Source organism: Tyto alba, unplaced genomic scaffold (genome assembly GCF_018691265.1).
Source record: "Tyto alba isolate M040663 unplaced genomic scaffold, T.alba_DEE_v4.0 Super-Scaffold_7, whole genome shotgun sequence".
NCBI lineage: Eukaryota > Metazoa > Chordata > Aves > Strigiformes > Tytonidae > Tyto > Tyto alba.
Window position 1 is genome coordinate 34,896,472 of NW_024881328.1, and position 16,157 is coordinate 34,912,628.

At 34.8% G+C, this 16,157-nt stretch overlaps 1 protein-coding gene across 3 annotated transcripts in view; it reads right to left on the reverse strand.

Moving 5' to 3' along the window:
- GLS (glutaminase) overlaps positions 1-16,157 on the reverse strand; it is a 67,125-nt gene that overhangs the window by 21,648 nt on the left and 29,320 nt on the right. For 2 of the 3 annotated variants that reach the window (XM_042808560.1, XM_042808562.1), the window contains exons 8-14: positions 13,471-13,503; positions 13,128-13,186; positions 11,917-11,983; positions 11,320-11,370; positions 8,668-8,844; positions 7,382-7,513; positions 5,432-5,524 (exon numbers count right to left, since the gene is read on the reverse strand). In XM_042808560.1, the coding sequence (XP_042664494.1) occupies positions 5,432-5,524; positions 7,382-7,513; positions 8,668-8,844; positions 11,320-11,370; positions 11,917-11,983; positions 13,128-13,186; positions 13,471-13,503 (612 nt within the window). Of the gene's footprint in view, positions 1-1,355; positions 4,594-5,431; positions 5,525-7,381; positions 7,514-8,667; positions 8,845-11,319; positions 11,371-11,916; positions 11,984-13,127; positions 13,187-13,470; positions 13,504-16,157 lie in introns of those variants that run through there. The other variant, XM_042808561.1, reaches the window with a different exon arrangement.

Here is a 16,157-nt window from a genome sequence, read left to right on the forward strand (position 1 = left end):
ACCTGATTTAAAGCCTATTGCCATCCCTGCAACCACTATAGACGCTTGTGGCATTCCAATTCCACAAAGAGACTCTGCACTGAAGCTAAATTATTAGGTGTATTTAGTCACCCCAGTAAGAACTCTGCTGAAAAAGGCTATTCTTCTTTCACTGGAATAACTGCTTCTGAACTTCCACCAGAAAACTACAGAAATATTTAAAAAAAAAAAATTTTAAAAATAAAATAGTAAAAGCCTCCTAACAATGTCTAGGATATTGAAACATTTACATATAAATTATGAAGCTCATCATTAACTGCTTTGCTCACAGCTAACTGCTGTGCATCAATGACATGTATCAAGACAAATAATAATGATGAAAGACACTACCCCCACTCCCACCCACCCTCTTCTGACTCCATTGCTTTTTTATTCATCTACCCACCCACTGGTCTTTCGACACAAATAACTGTGAAAACCAAAATGTAAGAGCCAAAATAATTCTACAGTAAATCACCTGTGGTTCTCTCTTCGTATCTACTACTCTTCTACCTTTCCTCGTCTTTATGACATTTAGAGAATAAACTCTTTGGATATGTGATATTTTATGTACAATGAACATACAGCTAATATTAAAAACACAGTACAGGTAACTGCAGTTTATAAACCAATCTACAGAAAAGCTGAGTTAATAATTATAGCCATCCTCGGTACAGGCATTTGCCTAGTGACAAAATCTTGCCTCGGAATCATCACATTATAAATACATCTACTATTTAGTATCTCCAATAAATATTCATGGCAAAAAAAAAGTAAGCCTGTGACAAAGGACAAGTGCTTTGCCAGGAACCCAGATTCAACTAACCGTTGTTCCGACCCCACTGCTGCTACTACAAGGATGTGGTTTTTGGACCACCTTCCTCACTAGGTGTGATTTATTACAAGCTATATTTTTCACTTCATAATGCTCAGGATCAACAATTACTACCCTGGCACTGGTACCATTAACCACATATTTTCCAAGTGACTGAATGAGTATCTTCAAAACCACACAAATACACAGTGACATTAATATCCTACTGCACCATTACATTTTTTCTAGAAAATTCATGGCAAGAAAGTTTTGCAACGTTGATTTTTGCTTTCGACTTTCTAAGATAACAGTTCAAAGAGAAAAATAACTCTATTATTGTACAAAACATTTAAGAAATCTTAGGAAGGTTTTCAATGACTGGTTTAACTAAATCTGCTTATTCCACCTCCTTTTCCAGAACTTTATCTTTTTCAGAACGGAGTGCTCACTATCTCACTTCAGTCTCAAAAACGTGTTTGAACAAATCTGTTCTCCATTGAGAGAAAAAAAAATACAATAAAAATCAGCTTAAAATAAATTTATTAAACAATACAAAAATAAGCATGCTGGAAATTGAGATACATAAATAACATACAATGCAAATGAAAAATGGAAAAAGAGACAGGTAAACTTAACAACCGAGCCAAAAGGTACAACACAAATGCTAAAATAAATTTTAAAAAGCATTTACATTTCTAATGAAATGTTAACGATGCTGACAAAGAAAAACAAACAAACAGCTAAAATGCTTGAATATCAAGAATTGCTATTACTGTAGCACAGGTGAACACTAAAACCGTTGCAGACTTCAAACATTCAATGACCTGCCCCTACCACCGCGTTCCTTCAGCCCCGCGCACCACACACGAGGCGGGCGCGGGTAGGTCGTCACGGCAGGCCTGGCCGGCCCCAGCCATCGGGGCCTGCCACGAGCAAGAGCCGTCCGCAGGCCTGGCAGGCCAGAACAAGACACTGGGAGTGCAGGCAAGTTACAAAACAATTGGTCCAAAGGAGTCTCCTCCTGACCCCTCCCAACTAGAGGCTGACTTAAATTCTGAGACAGGCTTCAAAAGCATATATTACAGAACTGTAATATATATATATATATATATCTAAAGTAAAGGCTTTGTAAGCTGTACCCTAAGTATTCTTATTATGCATATTAAAGATCTGGTAGTTTCCTTGATTTTGTATTTCCTATGCAGGACTTGCCTCTACCACAAGTTTTGTATGCAACTGACAAACATAAACATGGTAAAGAGTTTTATTTTCAAGTAAAACCCAGAAGGAACAATTCTCCACCTTCAACCATGTTTTTCGAATTAGCTGCAAATAGTGCTAAAACATCAGAAAATGTGTGTAGACTTAGATCAAGAAAATCCTGCATCATACAGTTTCCTTTTTTAATTAAATTGGTAATGTAACCAGAAACATGTCGTCACTGTAAATACTTTTCATTAGCAGCACAGACACATGTTCTCTCGTGCCCTTAAGGGTATTTCAGGTAAAGACACAGTTTTACAGGATCTGAATACCTGTTATACCTCTGTAACTACTAGTTTACTGTAAAGTCCTCAAACAGGTGAGACATTCTTATCATTCAAGACTTTGCCTTTACTTACTTTATTTTCAAGATAAACACTAACAAACCTAACCTTATCATTAGTGATAAGGTTACAAAACAGCTATTATCCAGCAATTTAGGACTGACATTTATGACTGACATCTGCACCACAGATTTACTTCTTCATCCCAATAGGACTTCAAATTCACTGAAAATTAATGTTCTGTATTGTTTTGCTTAAACATTTCAATCCTAGGCTTCAAAGGCAGGAAGCCCATCCTTTTACAATACACTGCTAGATGAAGATTATTCAGGGTTTAGTCAGAGCTTATTTCAAATGTTTATGCAAAACTAACAATGCCCAAGCAGGGTAATTAAGAACAGCTTGCTTTCTCAGAGAGCATCAGCTTTGCTTTATGCATCTTCCTGAATTCATATACATCCAGATGGGTCAAGAAAGGGGCAGGAAAAACCTAACTCTCCCCTTATGCAAAATTCACATATGAACGTACTTTGGAGTTTTAGATAAAATTAAAAAGGGAGAGGGATTGGGGAAGGGGGCAGGGAGAAGGGGTGAAGGTGTTACTAAGGAATTATCTGTCATTGTCTCTTAGAATCCTCAACGAGCTAATACCATTTATCTTGGGCAAGTTTTCTGCAGTTTTATAAACCAGGACTCTGTATGATCTGCACTGGGTGTGGGATATATCAAACTATCTGCAAAGTTATAAAGGGGAAACCTTCAGGGAGAATAATTTTCTAAGATTTCTAGCATCATTAAGAAACTAATAGCTACAAGTGTCAAGAATTTAGCAAGTCTGTGCCCTCTGTCCAGCATTGCCTACTGAGTCTATTTGAGGCTCACATACACCTTTTCAAGCTATACCCTGCCCAAGATACTCAAAATTATCAAATTATGGAGATGAACAGATGCAGTTGCCTGTAGAATGCAATCCTGTTTCTTAGCAAGCTGACAGAGGTGCAAACTCACTGTAATTTTAAAAAGTAGCAATTAATGGTAACTTTTTAAAAATTTGCTCATGTGCAACTATTTAGTTGAAACCTCTGATCATATATATGAACAAGCACACACAGGAGAGGTTGAAAAATAAGTTAATTGTAAACAGTTTTACTATCTACCTCTCTGCTTTGCTTTGACTCTATTTCCTGCTCACTACTCAGTTGGTTACTACACTCAAACCAAGATTGCTTACATTCCTCTTGAGGGTGGAGCACAGCATTATTAGTAAGGCAGAATTCTGAGTCATAACTAACCAGCTGGCAGTACAAGCAGCAAGACACTCAAAATAGTTTGTCAAGAAATCTTTCTGCTGCTTTAGTTAAGTTGCAAACAAGGCAGGTTTCCCCCCAGCCCCCTTCTCCCGGTCCTCCCCAGCCATTTTTGCTCTTTTTATTTAAATGTTAGCATTAATAATTATTAAAAGTCTGATCAAAAAAATACAATCTTCACTAGCATGGCATATCCAAAGGACCCATTTCTGTTCAAAGCAATTTGAATGCTCATATTAAAAAAACCCAAGGATATGGTAATAACGTGACTCAGAACCTATCTCCACTCAATAGACAATTATTTAGAGATTCGTGAATTTGCTGTATTTTGCTGACACTATTTTACATCATATTTTAGTTAAAATTTTTCTATCTTTACATGCTGAGTCTGATCAGAGGACACATCCTAAGTTCTTGCTTGGCTCTAAAGTTAATTTACTTAAAATTCTCAGGTATAAACAAAAATAAACAGATATACACAAGAGTGGTATATCTTTGAAAACATTCAGATTTACCTTTTTTTAAAGCAAACACGTTTTAGGTAACTACAGAAGTCAGTTAACATTTTGGGGTTTTGTTGCTTGCATATGCTTTTCCCCCCCCTTGAACTTTGACAGTCTTTTTGGTATAGCATACAGAATTTACACAAAACGTATATATAAATGAAACACCAGGCAAACAATATTCAAATCAAACTTAAATCTAGAGATGCTTGAGGGTTTTTAAAATGAAGAATTTAATGCAACTAGAACCCATTCGTTTAGTTTTGCTCTCCCCGACCTTCCATTCTATACACTACGGTTCTGGAGATGTCCTCGTTTGATTCAGGTGACACTTTTTTCCATACTGTTTCTTTTAAAGCAAGTTCTTGCTGGAGATTCTCATAGTCCATTGGTCCAAAGGAATGCTAGTTGTTCAAGCAACATATATTATTTATTAGTGTATTTGAAGGAAAAAAATCCATACTTGCAGTCAATGCTAACAGACTCGAGTTTTTCACCTCTGCACATAAACTGTTATTTTCTCTTTTCCAGTTATAAAAAATTCAAGTTCCAAATCGGGTATTTTTCAGATGTATACATGCAAATAGAAGCACTTTAAAAAGCATTCTACTGCATCTTCTCCCCATTGAAATCTTCACGTCTTAGTTAAAACATTAAAGGTATCAAAAGCAAAGAGTTTTTTCCTTATCTCAAGCACCCTCACGCTTTTTATCTTTTGTACATGTAGCTGGAGTGGATTCAGTTCATTCCCAGACATTGCTTGTACCACTTCCTTAGTAACAGGCACTTGTCTACAGCACTGCAACGCCTGAAATCACTGCCTGTGCAACTCTCAGCAAGTCATGCGGTCTCAGAGATACCACTGTGAAAAAATGCTAAACATACATCTCATGCACTGCAGCACAGAACAGAAAGGCTAAGCCCACCAGCTGGTCAAATCTTTATTAAAAGCAACCAGTACAGTAAAAATCTGTGAAACTTTTTTCAGATACCACATACTTAGTCTAGCAAGGGAAATGAACTGCATGAGATGGAATTATAAATCTAGTATGATATTCTACTATACAAAATCCTGGGATAGTGTGGTCCACCCAGGTAAGTGTCCACTAATAATGTAAACTAACTAGTTTATCTGAAAGCTTTGATGCAATACATGTCATTGAGCAGTTTTGCATTTAGAGAAGAACTTCTTATTTCTTCTGATGTCTGCAAGCAATACTCACTAAGCACATATTAACTTACCCGCTGATCACCACCTTCTCTGCGAGGATCAAGCTTTTTTGCAAAGTGTCTCAAATTATCGTAGTTATGGAAATTGCACAAAGAAACCAGATCCTGCAAATATTTAGAGAACATACATTATTATTTGCATATGATAGTCAAATGCATATGAGATTATAACAATACTACCACTTATGTTTTACATCATATCTTAGTAACTTAAACCAGTAATACAAGAATCTTATTTAATACACTAATACCAACATCTGTAAAGTCCTTCGAACACAGTACAGTGATATGATTAAGTTCTAATAATACCTTTAAATTTCTTTCTAAAGAAGTACAAAACAAGTAGCCGCTGGCAAAATATCTATTTTAATATATTTCTACTCTGGCTGTATGAAACACTTCAGGAACAGGAAGAATAGTCTAGGCTAGTCTAGTACATAAAACTTCAATCAAAAGGATGAAACAAGAAAATGTGTTGCATAATGGATTTTAATTCAGTCTGAATTACAACATGAAAGGTTATAATTACAGAACTTTGCTATGCTGTTGTATTTTCAAAAGTGAATGCTACATTCATGTTACTTCCATGCCATGATTTTCTATACAGATTTTAGGCCTCATAACATAAAATAAATGCAGTAAATTCTTCACCTACCTGTCGTTCTATGGATTTTATATTTTAATTATCAAGACTATTTCATATGAAAATTTAAAGTATTTTAAACTAGAACTAGTAACTTCTTAGTACTCTTAATTTACAGCTATACAGATGTTAGATAAATAGAAGTATGAGAAGTTTTAACTGCTGCTCATCCATACAAACTAAACTCTTGTATACTGTAAATAGCATGATGTTGTCAATAAGCTAAGTGAAGACTAGTCATACAGGTGTTCACCCTAGGAACTGAAGTCCATCCAGACTAGTGTCAATGCAGCTTAACTGTCATCACACTACTTTAATATTAATAATAAAAAAAAAAAAAGGGCGGGGGGCAGGGAGTGAAGGAAAGGAAAAGGGGGGAAAAAAAAAAAAAGAAAAAAAAAGAGCAGCAGCCTATTTATGCCTTCAACTTCCAAAACATTACAATATTCTTACATTACCTACTGGGCTCTAGATAGCCTACTATTCTCTTTCTTTGAGACTTTTTTCGCCCCCATTTATAATTACTTAAATCAGTATTACAAGGTAGTTTTAGGGAGAAAATAAAAAAGACAATGTTTTTTACATTCCCTCTTTCCCACAAAACATCTTTATTAATCATTACAAAGTACTCTACAAAATCTCTCCTGCTTCTAATGCTGCTATCAACAGACTGTCCACAGCCCTTTCAAAAGCAAGAGACAAAACTAGGAAGAGCTTGCCCAACAACTGGGTCTGACCTATGAAGACATGGTTTATGTCAAACTATTTACAGAAATCGGTTTAAAAGAAACCACATCAGAATAGCAATATTTCATTAGAATCTTCTTCTTTTATTGTAATGAATTAAGAGTTGCAATGTTTTGATAATTATTTATGACTGGAGAGGAAAAAGGAGTCTGCAAATAGAGCTCTACATCTTCTAATGCAGTAAGAGACCAGCTCTTTCATTAGTTAATCAAGTGTTCCTTTTCAAAGCTTTTCCACAATAAATTTCTCCAGTGTTTCTGGCATCATATTTTCTTAATGCTCACTGAATTAAAGTGTTATTTATTACTAAAATGCAAATGTCTCTTCTTGGACTTTCACCCTCGGATCAAATGAAACTTGCTGTGCATGGAAGAGTAATGAATCGCTATTTAATTCACTTAGATCTCAGCTATACTAACTGAAACTCAGTAAACATCAACTGCAAGAGATAAAAAAAAAAAAAAAAAAACAAACAAAACAACCCATACAATCCAAAACAAAAAACAGAAAAAAAAACAGAAACAAAAAAATCACACACACAAAATAAAAAACAGTAAAGCAATGCTGCTTACATGACAAAAGTGAATTCCTTTAACACTGTTGCCCATCTTGTCCAAAGGAGGTGACCAGCACATCAAGCCCATGACATTAGGAACAACCAGAAGAATCCCACCAGCAACTCCAGATTTTGCAGGAAGACCAACCTATAGAATAATTAGAGAATTACTGTCTTCTGCAAACATTCTTCACTACTGTAACACAATGCATTAGCATTTTGCTGAAGATTATTATGCAGCATTTATAAAATGTAGATCTGGAAAGCACTTTAAGCTGGGAATGTATGACTATTCTCTTCTTAGACAGACAATAACCTGAAGCACAGTTTGTGTCAAACCAAGGTACACAATCATACAGTTATTTGCTCTCAGTAACACAGAGTGTCAGTAATACAGCAAAAAAGATAATTAAAACCTATTATAAAAAAGCAATTATGACTAAGCAGCAAAACACAAGTGTATCTGTCATGAACAGGACAAAGCTATACACATTACAAAGAAATCTTGACTAGAAAAGGTTAAAAAAAAAAAAAAAACAACCAAAAAAAACCACAAGAAAACAGAAGAATCTCTCAATGAAATTACTCAATAACCTACTACTTTATAATCCGGATAGAGATACTGCTTTTTTTCCAATAGGAACTAACATGTCACATCTTGCTTACAGAGCTATGAGGATATAACTGAGGTCACGCAAAGCAGCACAATAAATTTTACATATATGCAATAAGGAAAAATTAAAGCTGTTCAAAAGAGGATGTTAAAAATACAAAGAAGATGCAGTCAATCTTGAAATACTTACAAGTAAGGAACATACTGCTGGGAAATAGAAGTATGGTACATATGCTGTGTATGACAGCCACTTTTACAACACATGAGGATAATTCATGAGCTTGAGTTAGTGAAGAAAAAGCAACTGTCTGCAAAGGCTTTCTGCTATCCTACTTCCATATAGCAGGATTTCTTCAGTTATGCTGGTTCCAGTTACCTCCACATCACAAGATGTTTCTCTCATGAACAGCCTTTCTTAAGGGACAATATTTATGTTTTGACATGAAAAGGATTCCCAAATGTGAAGTGGCAGAGAATAGCAATTGGTATAATGTATGTTGTATTAGTTGTGCCACAAACCCTAGGTGAGATTTTCCCATATGGTGCATTCAATTTCTAGAAAATTAATGCAATACCCTCTCCTCTCCCCCTAGAAGCAAGCAAGCCAGCCAGCCCTGGGACATGGAAAACAATAGCACATATTAATAACCTTCCTGATCAGCTTTAAGTAAAATCTAAAAACTACTTACATGGAAGGCAAACTGCCCTGAAAAGTCATACATGCCACAGGAATGCATTAAACTCAAGGTATTCCTCACTGCTTCAGGACTCAGTACTCTCTCACCAGTGATTGGGCAAAAGCCACCATTAGCCAGAGTTGCTGCCATCACACTTGCCGATTCACACGTTACTTCTATTGAGCAAAGCTTATGAAAAAGAAATAGAGATTATAAGAACTGATACTTCTAGCACAGTAAGGCCAACTATAGCAGGATCAACAGTATGTTTCTATAGAAATAACATCTCATAAAATAACCTGTAGCATAATATTTGTTACAGATGATGCTAGCAGCATCAATTAATATGATCTGAATCCTCCTACTCTAAAGATCCCAGCAACAGTGTTTGTAAGCCCTCTTAATAGTTTGGAATGGTATTTTTCATGGGTTAGTGTCTGCTTGATTCCTCCCCCCACCCCCTTACGTTCCTTTGAAAAGAGGAGGTCTAGAAAACAATCTCAGTATTTTTCATCTGCTTAAATGGCAAACCACAGAATGATAGGTTTTGGTTTGGTTGTTTTGTTTTTTGTTGGGTTTTTTTGTTTTGTTTTGTTTTTTTATTTGAGTTTGTTTTGTGGGGGTTTTTAAGTCTTAGACGACCCCCCACATTATTAAAAGTAAATTTTAAAGCTGCAAACTCTACCACATGCAAGTCTTAATGCCAGCACTTCCTGCTGATGCAGCCTTAATTTCACCTTTCTCTCATATATACTTTATGATATATTAATGATATGACCACACGATCGTTTCTCCCAGGATCCCTGCTTCAGTACAGACTATACATACTTTGGTGACACATCAGGAAATGTGATATGATGCCATCACCTGATGCTGCCTCATTTCTGCAGAAACCAAAAGATAAGCTGGTTTCAACCTGAAGCTGAAATGCTACTCTGAAAAGTAAACAAACTAGTGCTTGTATTCTTGCTTTTGCCAAACAATCATCACATGATACTTCATGAAGTTACCTAAGCCAAGTTTGCATGAGTAGTTACTACCTGGAATTCTTATTTTCCGGGTGCCAAACTCAATACATCCTAGTCCAATCAACTGGAGTTGCAAATCAAGAGATTGTCAGAGACGCATCTAAAATGGCAACTGTGTTTTAAACATATGAAGTATTATACAACATCACCTACTTTGGAAAAAAAAAGTGTTTCTAGGTTCTCAGTTTAAGCACCTGCATTTTGTACCTCAGTTCTCTAACATGAGAATAATCCATCCTCACTTTACAGAGATAACAGGAAAATAAGTCTATTCCTTTTCAGAAAGTTCACAATTACACAAGGGAGGAAGAAGCATTACAGAAAACCCAAAGAAAAGAACTAGCTAGCCTTTAAGCAGAATCTGAGTGTTGGAAAGTAAGTGTGGTACAGTGAGAAGAAAACAAAACAGAATTGCCGCTCATGTCTGAGCTGTCCTTTTGCTGAGTATGGAGTGAAAAGGGAATTTTGCAAGGGAAAAGAAAAAAAGAATGACATGCAGTCATGAAATTATAAATCATAATGCATGAAAATGAGGCCAAATTAAAATACATCAGAAAAGTTAAGTTTGGCATTTCATAGCTTATTAATAGCTTTACACTCAGAAGAGTATCGGGACTTGAGGCAGTGAGATAGGATGCATTTAAAAAGCATTTTTAAATACTAAATTCAATTAAATTACCAGTTTTGTTCTGTAATAACAGAAGTTCAGAGTAGACTATTAGCTTGTACCTAGTTTCCAACTCATCAAGAGGTCAACTAAGGCTAATCACGTACACCTTACTTCATAAATAGTCATTCAATCTAAAGATTAGAGCAGGTGCATCCCAATACCAAAAACTTAGATAAAATTTGCATTTAAAAAAAAAATATTGTTTATAATTTCCATAAGTAAGAGCAAGTCTCATGAATCAAGAACAGATTCATTTTGAGAACTAAACTTTGGATTTTTTTTTTTTTAAACTATCCCAGACAGACTGATTCAGTAATGGAACCTGAACTGTCTCTTGAGAACCACATGCAGCAGAGCTGAGTGAGTTGTGAATGTTTTAACATTAAGAAACTCTTACTGAGGAAATACCTCACACTTGCCAAGTTCTCATTTTGTGACAGTTGCAAATAACTTGCTGACAGTGAAAAAGAAAAAAAATGGGGGAGGAGAACACATGTAGCTCGATTCTTTGTTTTACTTATAAGCATCGAAGTAATCAAAAAAGGAGGAGATACTCATATTATTTAATTTATACCACTACCACTGAGCTTACAATAGAGCATGCACATACTATTCTAGTTACACACAGAGTTTAAAGTACTTCACAACACAATAAAGAGCAGCAACCCAAAGAAACAAGTATTTTGTTAAACTCACTGAAGTAATACAAGACATTTTAAGCTTATAACTACTAGCGTTTTTAAGACTACTGCTAGTTTGCATTAGCAGTAAAGACACTTAAGTGCATCAACTAAACAAAAGCAAATCTGGATACATCAAATGTACATCACTCATTTGCAGTTTAACAGAAGCTGACAAGTTTAGCTATAAGCCATTAATGCCTTCCTATCTTTGAACAAATCGGCTTCTGCTGCTTATAATAGTAATTCTAAGTCTATAATGAGTCTCAATTTTAAAGTCAGTTACCTGAAAATAGAAGTCCAGTATAGCAACCATATCCGTGCCTTCAGGAAAGCACTGAGGAAGAAAAATAGTCTTTAGGTAAAATTATGACCATTTTTTTTTAAATACTGCTTTTAGAGAGATATAAATTAAGCTATATTCTTGTCCACATATTATGCATTAGGCAAATTTTAAATTAAATATTTATTTAAATGTTACGAGTAAAAATACTAAATCACATCAGATTTAAAAATAACAGTGCAGTGAGGTCAATAAGCTAGTTATTAAAATATTTTTAGTACAACTTTAAACATCTTTAAATCAGCAGACTGCAAAATGCATCAAGGACTTTATAAAGTCATCTGTACAGCACAGATTATGCATTTTATGACAAATAAAGCAAATTATCATGGCTATGATACAGAAGAATGACTGCAGCTGTTCTAGTAGAATAACTATCACACTTTCTAAATTACAGCATTTTGAGTAACAATATGAAAACATATACACTATTAGAATAATTTATGCCATACTGTACATTAAATAAATTAAAAGTCTTCACAGACTATGGAAAAACCCCACCACACAGTCTTCAAAACACAATAAACAAAAGAGATCAACCTTTTTTTCTTTCAAGTAATAGCCAATTGCAAAGTTTCTATCTCCACTCTCTCTTTCAGACTGGAACCTTAAAATAATAATAAAAAAAAACATATTGAAGACAAGACAACACATCAGACTTCCAAAAAACCACCTAACTTCAGAGACACATAATGTTATTCAATAAAACTGCATGTAAAGGATACACTACTTCAGAGCACAACCATTCTACTAACAGGACAGAAGTTGCCACAGGAGCTCATCCCAGTACACCCAGGTGGAGTGAATTAGCTTTGACATTTGAATACGCACCGTACTGGTTGCCTACACACACATAAACTGAGGTGGAGATAAGGCAAAGAAGTGTAAGATCCTACTCTCAGAAGCGTTTTTAAGAAGGCCATGGTGGAATGAAACATCCCACAACGAGCTGCTGTGAGCAGGTTATTCACTGACCACAGGTCCAAACTAGAGAGGAATCCAAGGATCAAAAGCTGCAGGTCAGGTAACGACCAGACTGACGGCTGCACTGTTTATCGTGATGGTTAAGTTACGGATGAAACCTAACAGAGGAATTGGTGTGATGCGAGGATAAGTAATTCTCTCCTGTCTGGTTCCTTCCATGGTAAACACTTGTACATTAACAGAGCTCAGGAAAAACATTACTTATCTCATTCTGCTTCTCTGCACATGCAGGCTAACTAGCAACCTGGAAGCAACTCTGCTATATGGAATTTCTATGATTTTCCCAGTGTCGCCTCAAAAAACTCTCCAAGATTTTTAGAATGCTATTCATTGAGTTCATGAACAAAACTGTTTTAGAAAATAATTTAAATATGCAAAATAAAAAAGCATAAAGAGTCCCAATTGTGTATAGCATGCTTTCTAAACATTTGATATGCAGCCATTAACATGCAGAGTTTAATTTTTAATACGAATGCCAGGAAGATAATGCACTTACAGCTCTCACTGCCATAGCACCAGAGCACTAAGACAGAACAATTAAATTTCAAAGGGGTAACCAACACTTTTATGTGAGAGTTAGCCACACTGATGTCAGAGACATGCACAACTGTAGTTCTTGTAAATTCCAAGCCAAAGACACCCTCCAAAATTAGGGATGAAATGATGGTTTCAGTGTAAATAACTAAACTTTGCCATGAGCTCAATATGCCAGCTATCAGTTGAGCCATTTCCCACCTAACTTCATTAAGTAAATAAAAAATACTTACGTAGCATTACTGAATCCAACATACTCATTACCAGCCATTTTATTCATGAATTGCATCACCTGTTAAAAGACAGAGATGGGCGGGAGAAAAGCATGCTAACATTTTCAGACTTTAAAAAGTTATAACCGATGAACTTAGAAATCCAGCCTTACCCTAACTCTTGTACAAATTTACAAATGCACTCCAAATCACTAACTGTTTAAACAACCAAGTGCAGATAAAAAAATTTAAATGTATTTAAAATTACTTTAAAATTACTAAGAATTCACTTGCAATTCCATTGCCATCTTGAGACTTTTACCACTTAATTCAGTTAAAAAAGAATGTTGTAAGATTAACTTACATAGTCAAATTTCTCTGCATTATTTGCTCCTTGCTGCAAGAAAAGAAAAAATAATTTACAAATATTGTTAACATAAGAAAGAAGTTAGTTCACTTAACAGTATTAGGATTTTTAATGCATATAACTAAGATATAAGGCTAATTAAGAATAAGGTTCTACAATCATTTCATATATTAATGAAAAAATTAAAGTGTTAGATAAGTAAATCTTTAATTATCATTTAAATTAAATAATTCTATAAGAGTCTTATCAAACACCTGTATGCTGGAAATGAATTTAAACTGAAAAAGGTATGCTTTATTTTAAGTGCTCTCCATTCAACTTTATGTGTTTAGCATAAGTAAACATAGTAGTTAAAGAAAAAAAAATACAAAAGTAACTACAATCAGGATAATTATATTGAAACCACTAACTTTTTACAGATTAGTAACTCAAAGGGATTCTTATATTACCAGCAGAGCTGAGCACAGGAAAGTTCAGGCTACTGAAGTTAAAATATTTCCATGGCTAGCACCCATACTAAGAATTTAGATTGAAGACTTAAAATAAAGTGTTACCCCTTCCTATTAAAATAATTGCATTTAATCAAAAATATCTGATTTGATTAATATCTGATTAATGTCCTACCTATTAAAAATTAAACAGAAAAAAATATAACTTCACATCAGAGTACATCATTGTGCTAACAATGTAAGAAAAAAAAAAATCTAAATCCAAGTTAATAAGGATGCTAATGAAACTTAATTCCTAGGGTTGGTTGGTTTGTTTTTTCAGGGAGGATGAGGGGTGTTATTTTGGGGCTTCTTCCCCTCCCCATCCCATTTAAGAACATTCTCAAATTTAGTAGCTGCCAGTTAAAGATGTATTAATTCTTTACAGGTCTCTGACAGGTGATCTTTCACGAATTCCTACAGCAAGACACTGAAAGAGGGGCGGGAGGTAAAAAATAGCACATGGTCTACTGAGGGGAGGTTTTAATTTTTTGAAATAGCCAAGTACAATTTTTTGAGGAAGTTTAAAAAACAATGGCATCACATACACAAGTGGAAACAATGTATCTGGAGAAGATGCTTTTTATAAATAATCTTAGTGTTAAAGATACTTTATTTAGATAACAAAACTCTGTTTAACATATTTCAAACAATTCAAGACACTACTTGCACTGTGTTTAGTACGGGAATGGGGAAGAAAGTGGAAAAAACTGAAGCTTTATATCAACCGGTATTTTACTTAATGAAATGCGTAAAGCCAGTCTCATTTCCCACTCTGTATGTGGATTAGGGTGTTGCAGATAATCTTTGAAGCCCATGCATCAGCTCATCTACAAGAGGATGTGCAGTCATACACGTACGATCACTAGCTGAAAGGAACACCACACTGTTTTGTCAAAATTACGCACCAGTGGTTATTTTATGCTTAAAGGCTAATAACCTTACTCTTAAAGGCAATAATCTCTAGCTACTTTGCAGTAAAATAAAAAAAATCATGATACATTTCATCAAAATGTTCCTGTATAATATACCAGAACACAAGTCTTAAAAATTTAACTCCAAATCTGTTCAATGAAAAATAATTAAAAGAAGAAATTACCAACTTCATTGAACTGTTGCAGTTGTCAAAATATTCCATAGATCCTAATGCTGTAAAATATGTAACAACATTTAAACCACAAAAACCTTTTCAACCTTTCAAATGCACAATGAACATCTTTTTCTGGGAAAGCGGGTCAGCATTAGTTATGGGATGCTGCATTGATAACTGTATGGTTAGACATGTATAATAAATTGAAACAAGTTGTTTTGTTAAAAAAAAAGAAAGAAGGAGAAAGGGATCATGCTTTCTGCAAAAATATAAATACATAATACTTCATTTTATTTTTTTTGCCCAGTCAAAAAAAATTCCTAGCCCTTCAACAAAAACTTGGCTTTATTAGCAGCAGATAAAAATTGGTGGGCAAAAGACTCAATGCAAACTTTTTCCACATCAGCTTGTTATAAAAAAGGGTTTTTTTTTAAATTTACATCTAATCTCATATTTTGGGAAGAAAATCTTCTGTATACTAACTCAGGCTATGCATTTTTAGTCCTTGATGTTCCACACACTTGTATAGGTACTTTATACCAAACACAGAAGCATTGTTACTGAAATTAGACTGCTCATATACCTAAAATATTTGCCTATGTAATCATATGACCAAGACCTCAGTAGGGATTTAACGTAATGTGTAACTAAACCAGAAAACTTTGCTTCTATACACGATGACTGAAAAACCCAACATATTAGTTTCCCTCTCTCAGCAACTGACAGAGGTACGCTGCTCCTCCCAAAAAGCTGAAGAGACACAGAGGCAACATACATCCTATGAGTAAAATTAAATTGCAAATATTAAATCCTAAGATTCAGAATACTAGGCAAATTTTCCATAATAATTTAAAGAAATAAGAGAGAAGAAAAATTCTGTTCTTGCACAAGTGCTTCTTATTTTTAGCTTGGTTCTATAAGCCTATGAGGTTGGGGGCACTGTGACAATATTTTTTGAAAAGCATTTTTATTTAAGTTTAGATGCAATTCATCTGTCTAGAACATCAAAGGAAACGTTCCATGCACTAACTCGACAAACACTTAGTACATCTACTGGAACATATGTTCATATACACACTTATTTTATGCATGCTTGTGTGTATATA